Below are 10,946 nucleotides of genomic sequence, written 5' to 3'. Positions count from 1 at the left end.
ATCATATACCGGCACTGGTAAAACAAATTGACCGTCATTTGCTAGTCATCATTTTAATGACTACCTGCACTTTGGACTTGAGTTATAGTCTCAAATCTACACTTGAGCTGAGAGGCGCTCAGATGAAGAATAACTCACTGCGATGGCTGGCTGTCTGCAGATCAGATCCAACTCTTCTCAGGGCAGATCAATTCCCAGCCTCTCTTTAACGCTGCCGCTGGCGAGTGACTCCACTAATTATAACAAGGGAGAGCATACCCTGAATGCTGTATTTCTCTCACACACACACACACAACACACAGTGACGTGGCTACACTCCTACACAGCAGCGCTGCAGACACACACACACACACACACACATAAACATTCACAATAAATCGACACGCTGCCCAACCAATGGTGCTTCATCCTCCAGTCCAGCAACATAAACTTCTCGCATGAGATTAATCTACAGTTGACACGTGTTTTAGGGTGTGACCTTGGGTAATGAGTCCATAGTAAACTCCATTACGTTGGAACATATCGTCATATCACACACACACTGTATATATCAACGCAAATACAAATAAGTCCGTTTTTCCGGTGTGCACCTAAACACTGTCACACATAAACATGCAACTAAGGTGCATCATCCCGTTGATGCACTGACACACCAGGACCGTACCGTTGTCAGATAACCACCAATCTTTGAGCCGTCCACAGGGCCGCCGCCCATTCCCGCACTGACTGTTCATCCTGCTTTTTGAACTTCTTAAAAAAGGAGAGCAAGGGACCGCAGCGAGAGGAAACCTGTTCCTCTGCCTGCCCGACAGCATGACAAACACACTTGCTCACGGAGACGCACGCACACATCCATCAGCCGGTGAGTCACCTTATGGGACGACCACTGCACAAAGAAAGAATGCCAGGCCTAAAAATAACAGCCGTCATTCCTGTGGAATCTGCAGCTCATCCGTGTTTGGAAGGCCTGCCGAGACAGGTCCAAATGACCTTTCTGAGTCGAGCTGAGCCGAGCTCTTGTGACCCGGTTAAGCGTGTGACCTCTTGTGGAAGGAACGGTGTTGGAAATGTGGAAATAAATGGTTTGGAACGGCACGCTTCTGTTTGGCAGGAACGGAGGGGGGGGGTGGGGGTTGGTTGTACAAAATAGGGGTGATAGTGCTTACAGACGCACACAGACACACATGCCAGCTGGTGCAGTGGGTTTGTGTAACTCACAGCAGTGGAAAAAGAGAAGTCTTGCGCAACACGCACATGGTCACGCATGTTTTTTAATCACACTTCAAAGTCTGGCTCTCACTCTCACAGTCCATAGTTTACTTATCGTGCTGTTCCCAAGGTATTGTTTTCACACCGTTGGCTTGCCCATTTGTGTACAGTAGCTCGAACTTCCCCCAGGAGCCCAGTTGCCATATGATGTGTTGTTTACCGAGCCGCGCTGGCACATTTTATGTGAATGCTTATTGCCCAGCATCCAGAAAAGCTTTATAAGGGTGAGTCACATCCACATAACAAACAAGCCCAGCATAGGAAAATATCACCGTGATGTTATGGGGCTCACACACGGGAGCTTTGTGCCGGCTCCACTCCAGGCCCCAACATTTTGGGGAGCAAACAGCTAAGGTGCCATGCAGGAGCAGACTGTCGCAATGAATGGCTGAACATTAAGGAACAACAGAGCCCGAGAAAGATTGTTAATTATTGTCTAAAACATGTGAGCCATGAAAGCACACGATTTCTTCATTCCACTCACATGGTAGGTTTTTTTGTTTGGTTTTCCAGCTTCAGCAAAAATCTCAGAGCAGTAATTCGGAGAATGTCTACCTCATCACAAACAAACAAGGGGAGAGGGAGGGGGGGGGGGATGACATTTATGCTTGCAGCATATGGTCACACAGTCTCTGTGAAAGGGAATACTGGCGGCTGTTTCATCAGCGCTGAGCTGCAGTCATTGCTGTCATTACAGGATTGCTCAATGGTTGTGTCACTAGGAGGCTGGACTGGTCGGGCGGAGTGTTTGAGCTCAACATCACCGGAGCTCACTCACTCTCTGCCTCTCTCAGAGTGCGAGGCGGTCTCTCTCTCTCTCCCTCTTTCTCTCTTCCCATCTCTCTCTCCCCCCTCTCTCTCCTTCTCTCAGTCTTGACTCTGAGGGATAGGGAATTTTTCTCACCAGAATTATACACGGACCTCAGAGCCACGGGCATTCGCTCTCTTTAAAAAAAAAAAAAAAAAAAAGGGGGGACGTGGGTCGGATTTTTTCCTGAAACCGCTAAAGTTTCATTGACGGCTCAACGAGGAGAAATGGAGCGCAACGTGTGCAGTTTATTCTAAAAAACAGCCTCGGGTTTTTTCCTTTTTTTCCCCTTGCTTTTTTGCTTTGATGGTGAATATTTCTATCAGCATGAACTTGCAGTGGAGCAGCCCGGCACCGTGCGTGCGCACCGGGAGAGTCGCGCACAAGCGGCTGGACTCGGACGATCAACCACCGGCAAAATGCGCCAGGCTGAGCGCCGACGCGGGGGACACGCAGGGGCTCCTGGGCACCTCTCCCGGTTCCCCGGTCAGCCCCGTTCCAAGCTCCTGCCCGACGAGCCACCAGGGGCCATCCAGGATAGGACCGTTCCTGCTTCTACCTCTAACGGACCGGGAGAGCGTGCACAGCGCGATGAACACCGACACCGGCGACGAGCAGCTGTGCAAGGTATGCGCAATCCCGTCGTTGTGCAATTGTCTTTGCATGAATGGTGTTTCGAGACGTCGCGTTTCTCAACAGTCCTTTGGGAGTCAGCAGAATTGCTCACCGAATGTCGTCGCCACGTTAGATGTCTCGCACTTTGCCTAATAGCTGGAATGATTTTTTTAAATACTGAACCCCATTAGATCATTTTGAATAGGTATACCCAACCCGCAGCTTCGGGATTGTAGCCTACCTACTGAAATCCACCTATCCTGGCCACTGTGGGCCCACGTCAACTCGACTCATTTGCATACAAGTCACCGCAAAACGCCACGCGGTGACAACAGCGCACCCTCCGCTGCTTCAGATCCAAGTGCTTTGCGCGATAGGCCCGCGGGCGTTTGGCTTTGTTGATTAATAAAGCGAATCGCTTCATGCTTTGCTAATTCATTTCTCACGCTCTTGCAAAAGCAGCTGGAATCGAAGCATATCCAACGGGTCGCTGTTTTTTTTTTGGTGTTGAAGCCGCTGCCAAATATGCGTGCTCGTTTCTTCAGATCATCATTAAAAAACACTAAGCCATTGCCTCCTCCTCCGCCTACATACACACACACACACACACACACAGACACACAAAGACAGACTCCCCCTCCCTCCGACATCTTCCTAATTTGCCCGCATCCCGGGTTGGCTCTCCTCTCTCAGGTCTTTGATATGGGGGTGTACCAGGAGAAGATCAGAGCCTATGGGATCCTGCCAGCCCACGAGAACGTGGCCGGAGTCCGGGACATCATCATCGGCGAACGCAGAGCCTACGTGTTCCTGGACAAGGACTTTGGGGACATGCACACCCTGGTGAAAAGCTGTCGCCGGCTGGACGAGGAGCGCGCGCGCAGGCTCTTCCGCCAGGCGGCCGTGGCAGTGGCGCACTGCCACCAGGCCGGCATCGTGCTGGGCGACCTCAAGTTGCGAAAGTTTGTCTTCGCAGATGAGAAGAGGTGAGAAGCACGCACATCCTTGCAGCGCAATGTTGCGAAAGCAACACACACTTAAAACACACTAGTTTCAGATGAAGCCTGAAAGCTTTTATTTAACTAACAGTTGACTTTATTGGGATGCTGTGGGACGTTATTGCATGCAGTGCGGCACAGCGCAGCAGCGGACCCGCACACACGGGCCATGTGTGCGCGTATCCATGTGGGCGCAGAGAGAGTAGGAGGTTCTGTTCTTGTGGAGGCAGACTGCAAAGCTTCCCAGATTCTCGCCCTCTCTGTCTGCCTCCGTGTCTCTTTGTACGCACGTCGTTGTTTTTTTTGTTGTTGTTTGTTGCGTGTGTGTGCGCACACGCACGTGTGAATGCAGTGGGTGGCGGTTTGGCAGAGCTGCGAGACGAGGCTGGTGAATGAGACAAATCATCCCCTTCTGCGGTCTGCATCTCAGAATATATTTATCGCTCATTATTTATTCATGAATTACATCATCACTATAATACAGAATAACCGATGCTTTCAACAGGGATTCATTCAAATACACTTGCATCCGTGCAGGGTGCAGTGGGTCAAAGGCTTTGCTGGCTGAACTGGATCCCACACACCTTCACGTCTGCATCTCTGAGTCCGGCACATTTGGTTCAGGGAGACACACAAAACCCCTTGCTTACAAAAAGTATTTGTCGCCTCTTAGCCCTTGCCTCACACAATTTACTTTTAGCGCCAGTTGATGTAGCACAACACCCCCCCCCCCCCCCCCTCAACCCCAACCCCAACTCTCCCTAAGGCCTTTTTTCATGGAGGCTTCTCAACAGTAACATTCTCCAGCCGTGACCTCTGGGCTAGCGGGGTCAAGCTGGATGAATGAGAGCAGACAGCCAGTGAGAGAAGCTGAAGTCGGTTGTGTCCCTCTCATAGTTATACGGCTGCAGAGCGATGAGTCACAGAGTATACATGCAGAGGGGGAGTGGAGGAGGGGGGCTGAGTAGCTCATTTTCGTCCTTGTGTGTGTGTGTGTGTCCATACACGTCTGTAGCGCTGATTAAACGTCCGGTGCCAGCTCAATGTCTTTAGCCTGTGATTCCGTCTTTCGTTAGCAGAATGACAGCATTGCAACATTGACCCTGGCACTTCCACATGACCCACTTGAACTCAAGGTCTCTTTACACATTGGCTGGCGACATACTGCATTGCCTCTGGCGATGATCTTACAGTTATGTGACAAAAAAAGCTGCAGATTTTGCCAATATCTTTCGTTCCCCCAGAGATGGCTACCGTTGACACCCGATCGCAGACGGCCATCAATGCAAGACTCCTTCAAATGTTGTCTCGTCGTGCCGTCTTTCAAACCCCAACAATCCTGCTGTGACGCAATGTCCCTGCTTACAATGCAGCACCTGATCCCGAGCAACAGAAACTATTTGACAAATGCTATCCCCTCTCCCTCTCTCTCTCTCTCTCTCGCGTACACACACACACACACACAAGTGCATTCGGGAAAGCCAGTTCAGGGAAAGTGACTAGCACTGTGAGGCATGCAGAGCCTCACTGCTAGGCCGGCCTTCCCGTGCGTCACTGATGTGGCAACAGCCATTTGAGGGTAATTATGGAATGGCTGGCGCCGCGAGTGTGGGACCCAGGTGCAGATAGCCGTGCGGAGAGAGAGAGAGAGAAATGTACTCTCAACAGAAGGATGAGTCACTCTCTCCACCCCTCTTACACTCTCTGTTCTGTTTCCTTTTCTGTCTCCATCGCTCGCTCTCCTCCCCCTGACTTATCTCCTTCACTATCTCGGTGTTTAAATATCATTTGCTTTCTATCTTGGTCCTTCTGCCAGTCCCTCTCTTTTGATCCCCTCTCCAGCTGATTATTTTGTTCTCTCCAGCCACTCCGTCTGACAACTGAAGTGTCTCACTGATTCAGTCGACCCTCTGAGTGTGAGATAAAGCAGCACACTACTTGATAAATCCGCAATCACTGTGTTAGTCTTGGCAGAGAAAACCTTAAGAGGCGCAAAATACATTTGAATTATAATCAGGGCACGTCCGTCGTCTTGCTCCAGAGCTGGACTAGTCCCGCCATTAAGGGGGCTAAATATAGCATTTTGAGTGCGAGAAGGGGAGGAGGAGGAGTTGTATGTTTATGTGTGTGAGTGTGCGTGTGACCATGTGTGGCAGGAAGTCATTATAGATTTGCTCCAGCTCTAATTCTCAAACTGTACTCACTGTTGTGCATTTAGGTCGTAGGAGGTTCACTGGTGTCTTGGGATTGGTTGTGTGTGTCTGCGTATCTGCGGTGCAGCTTAAGGCTCAGGGAAGGATGCCTGACAGCGTTTAAATAAAAGCCACCTTTAGAAAATACACTCTCACACACGCAAACATCTACTAGATCAAGAAATGACATCATTTTCTGCAAAACAAACCATGACATTCTGCAGAAAATATTTCCCATTGCCACATTCAGATGTAGATGGTGGAATTGACATCCAATTTTTTTTACTGCAAAGCATTCTTCCAAATGCGACTAAAAATCTCCCCAGTATCTCCTGCTCTGTAGAAATGGGATTCTCAAAACTAGAAGTAAACCTGCAGCCAACATGAAGGAATGTAGAAGACCAAACCAACTTTTTGAAATGCCCTGACATGTCATTGTGACCCTTTCTCTGCAGGACCCGAGTGAGACTAGAAAGCCTTGAGGACTGCCGCGTCCTAGAAGACCCGAGCGACGACTCCATGTCGGACACCCACGGCTGCCCCGCCTACGTCAGCCCCGAGATCCTCAGCGGCTCGGCGCCTTACTCCGGCAAGATGGCCGACATGTGGAGCCTCGGGGTCATGCTGTACACCATGCTGGTGGGCCGCTACCCGTTCCACGACCCGGACCCGGCCACGCTGTTCTCCAAAATCCGCCGGGGACAGTGCTGTCTGCCCGAGGGCTTGTCGCCCAGGGCCAAGTGTCTGCTCCAGAGCCTGCTGAGGAAAGAGCCCTGGGAGAGACTCACGGCCGGCGAGCTGCTCGCTCACCCGTGGTTCCACCAGCCGCCGTCGTCGCAGGAAGCGGCACCGGGGGAACAGGAAGTGAGCTCGGCGGAACAGATGGTGCCATCCTTTCAGGTGGAAGAGGACGACGATTTGTTCTCCTGACGGACTCGATTCCGCCGAGACTGGCTGAGGGACCAAAACGGGAATCGCGACCAGGGACCCATTGTTGGGTTTTTGAACAATGGCACGTTTTAGAAACCCATTTGTGTAGAACTGAGTGGACATACACCCTCAAGAACTCACTGTACTGTATTTCGTTGTCGTATGTGTGTTACTTGCTGAGGGCATTGTTAAACGATCATTCTTTGCGTTTCTTTATGTATATTTGCCGATCAATTTGGTGCTAAAAGAAATAACAAGTCACTTGAATTTGCCGGATTACGTTGGCAGGCTACTGTGAGAGTATCACAGAGAATAAACCCGCGGCAAACCATAGTCACCGATGCTTGCTGTCAGCCTGGCCTCGCAGGGCTCCAGAAGGCATCGGATGAATCTTGAATGGGAGGCGAGGAGACGTGTGTCTGACCAGGCCGGAGGCTCCGCCGGGCTGACTCACCGGCCGGCTCCAGGAAGGCCCAGCACAAGCTTGACGTCTCGCAGCAGGCGGTGTCACGGAGTGAGAAAGACGCTTAGCAGAGGACTGATGTGTCACACTCAGCAGGGGGGGAGCGGGCGCTAGGAAAGGTGTCTCACTGCCAGTCTGGCAACGTCCCAGCAAGTCGAGAGTTTTACAAATCTCACAGCATTCGCAGAAGGTGGAGAAGGGCAGGATGTTACTAGTGTAAAACTCACTAAAGGTCCTACACACTTGGTAAAATAAGAAGTGGCACTGGGCTAACACAAGTCCTTGTAAATGGCTAATAGAGGAAGGAAGACATTTGAAACAGGCTAAAGCATTTAACGCTACAAAAAAAGGCTCATATCTGAATACATCATCTAAAAAAGGTTGCGTTGGAACAGGAAGTGTCTGGTAAATGGGACGTTGATCAATCTGCTCCACTGAAAGCTGCATGCGCAGTTAGCCACAGCTAACGCTTCTTAAAATAAGGTACGACCCTGAGCCCCATTTGCCTTTGGACCAACAGAGATGGTTTGATAAATATTCAGTGGGTAGAATTCAAACAAACAGACAATTAAAATGCTTGAATACACTTGAATTACAACGCAACGAGTTATCTCAATCCAACAATGTGTTGTGGTTTTTTTGGGGTCAAAAATCCAGTTCAGTCCAAGCCAGAAAAGAAACCCACTACGGAAAAATGACGACTTCTCTCAGTTGCGCAGTTGTTGTTGGAATGCTGTGTTGCTTTGACAAAGCTGTGCCCGTATCACTGTGTTTCATAAACTGAATGGCTCTGAATCACTGGCAGTCAGGCGATATTTGATGCTTGTTTAATGATGACTCAACACTAGAGCGAGTCTGTAGAAAACGGTCCTGACCTTGGACGGAAGAATCTGTCCGGACTGTTTCACCTCTTTTTATGGTATTTTATTCCCCTTCCTCTTTATTATGTTTTTTTTTTTCGCCGTTGAAAGACGCATCCAAGGAGATTAGACATCAAAGTCGGAGAAATGATGCGCCGCGTTCCAAAAGATGTTTTATCTTGGATCGTGACGAGCGGATGCAGGGCTTCAGTGACGTTCATCCTTGCAGACTAGATCTGCAGCCAGTTATTTCATTCTGGCACAATCGTTTTGGCTTATCGGAGAAGCGCTGTGCATTACATTTTGAGGTCAACCAGTGGGCTAATAAAACGTCTGCTGCAGTTCTGTAATTATTTTCTCTCATCTGCTCGAGATAACAGATGGGAGTGGGTTTGTGACCATGTCAATTGTTCCTCATAGATTTTTTTTGTTGTTGAGATTTTGGATTCTGTTTCTGGTTTGTACAAGAAGAGTCGCACATTGATGGGACACGTAGAGTAAACTGACGCGGGTGCACAGACTTCAAATTGCACTGTGAATTATGTATTTGTGACACAACCTAGAGGCTATTGCTGGTCCCGACAGGTTACATACCAGATATATTCATTGTACAAAAGGTGTAAATATGTATATTAGAAATATGTGTGGCGATGTTGAATAAAGATCACATTCTTTTCATATTAAGACGGCTTGTTTTGTTTTTTGCACACACACACACACACACACACACACAAAACACAGCTCGACCTCATGCCAAGAAGATTTTCCTTCAAGAGTTCTCTTTACATTTGCCAGCGGTTTTTAATTTCCTGCTTGAAAAAGGGAGAGAGAAAAAAACCTCTCTCTCCATCTGTGTCTCTAACCGTTTACTCTTCTCTGACCTTTGCGTAATGTAACATTCAACCCCTCAAACACACAAATGTCACCGGTGGGTCAGTGTCTGTTCCTGGAACACGCAGAGGGGAGCAGGTACTCACTCTTTTTAATCCTCAGCTTCAGGGCAACTCATCAAACACCACGACTATTCAAACTCAAATATATATAATCCCTTTTAAAAAAAAATCTCATCTACTTTGGCTTATGAATCATTATTTGACCCTTAGCATCTTGGCGTGTCTCCGTGTCTCTGTGTGTTATGACTACCCTAGGCATGGTTGGCCGAGGCTTGCGTAATCCCCACGTTTGTGTGTGTGTGTGTGTGTGTGTGTGTGTTCATACGCATACCTGCCTGCAGGTCTGCGTGTGCGTGTGTGTGAGAGCACAAGTCAGATTAAGTATCAACAGGGTAGCTGGTGGTGTGTCTCAGCTGCTGGAAAGCTGCCAAATCTGTGATTGCCTAACATGTCAGAGCTGGACCCCCCCTGGGGATGACAACAAGGGCCCCCAAAAAGTAGGTTAGTAAAAGGTAAAGCAATGAATATCTGGAGAAATATGTGTGTGTGTGTGAGAGAGAGATGGAGGCAGTGTTTTTTTGACATGAGGTGCGTCACACGTTATTGTCCAACAACAACAGGGAGCAGAATGGCTTTAAAATGCATGAAAATGTCTTTACCTTTAATGAACACGTTTTTAAGAAGGTCTCGGGAACATTCTTGGGGTTGCAACGTAAAGTTTCTTATTCGTAATATATTTAAGCTTACATGGAACAAGCCTGTGGGCAGTTGGTGTGAAAGAGACTTTAAAAATAACTGTAGGAACATTTGCACACAGAAAGTGTATTCAAGAGTATTTTCCTAAATATTCCAAGGGCAGTGTCCCCGTAAGGTGGGGGAAAATATTTAATCAGTGGTGGTTTGTGATGAGGAACTAAAGTCAGGTGTTCTTTGTTGTAAATGCTGAACTGTATCGCTGTGTGGTTGATTAGTTTTCCAGCCACACACCCGCTCACAAATAACAAACTCCACTTAGTTCCTTGTTGGACGTCATCAGATAATTCCTCAGGACTCATGACCTCATTTGATGAAATAGAATTACAGGAAGGAGTACGTCTCTGGTGAGCCGTGGGATTTTTGACGCTCTCAAAGGCCGATGGAAACACATCACAACACACAAAACCTCTTTGACTTTCCATGTGGACCGTCGGGGGAGGGGGGGGGGGGGGGGGTCACTGTTGCACCTCGCAGGGAGATGAACAAACAGCGCTGACAGCAAAGCACCTGCTTAAGGACCGTCTTTCTTTCTCGAACCTTTTGGCACAGCACTGCACTGATGCAAGGGAAACCGACAACAACTGTTTGACCAGATTTCTTTCATGGTACAAATCCCTGAAGGAATGTGAGCTTTTGTGTTGACGATTGTTTGGTGAGTAGTTTGACTCTTTGTCATAGCGCAAGTATTTTCCACTGTCATCTCATACGAGAGTCATAGCTGGAGTTGATTTGAAGTGACGCTAGGGTTTTGGCTTCCATCTTGTGGAGATACGACAAACTGCAGACTGCAATAACACACTTTACTCAAATACACGTCCTTGTAGGGTGCAATAGTGAAACAGCCCGTCTCTGTCGCTCCTCCTCGGGGGGGATCTGCCGGTTAAAGGGTTGCTGGGAGGGGTGTGCGTGCCAATTGTTTATTACTGATCTAAAAAGCATTCACGCGGACTATAAATAACGCCATTGTAAAGTGTGCAAAAATACATGATAATACTTTACTTAATATGCCGTGATCCGTCTTTTGAGAGCTGGAATGTAAGGAATGTCTTTCTGAAGTTGTGACCTTGGACTCTAGCAAGAGTATTTATCTTGTACTGGTTCTTCTTCGTATTAGAACAAATTCTTTATTAAAAGGTGTCCTTTGGAGCACGCTAGTTGATAA

At 48.4% G+C, this 10,946-nt stretch overlaps 1 protein-coding gene across 1 annotated transcript; it reads left to right on the top strand.

Annotated features, from left to right (window-relative positions):
• The first annotated feature begins 1,911 nt into the window (after positions 1-1,911).
• On the top strand, positions 1,912-8,234 carry trib1 (tribbles pseudokinase 1). Its single transcript, XM_037474059.2, has 3 exons — positions 1,912-2,704; positions 3,386-3,678; positions 6,338-8,234. The coding sequence occupies exons 1-3, from the start codon at positions 2,384-2,386 to the stop codon at positions 6,810-6,812; spliced, it is 1,089 nt and encodes a 362-aa protein (XP_037329956.2). The 5' UTR covers positions 1,912-2,383; the 3' UTR covers positions 6,813-8,234.
• Positions 8,235-10,946: the final 2,712 nt, after the last annotated feature.

Source organism: Pungitius pungitius, chromosome 17, assembly GCF_949316345.1.
Source record: "Pungitius pungitius chromosome 17, fPunPun2.1, whole genome shotgun sequence".
Classification (NCBI taxonomy): Eukaryota; Metazoa; Chordata; class Actinopteri; order Perciformes; family Gasterosteidae; genus Pungitius; species Pungitius pungitius.
Note: the sequence above shows the minus strand (reverse complement) of the source record. Positions and strands in the feature narration are given on the sequence as shown.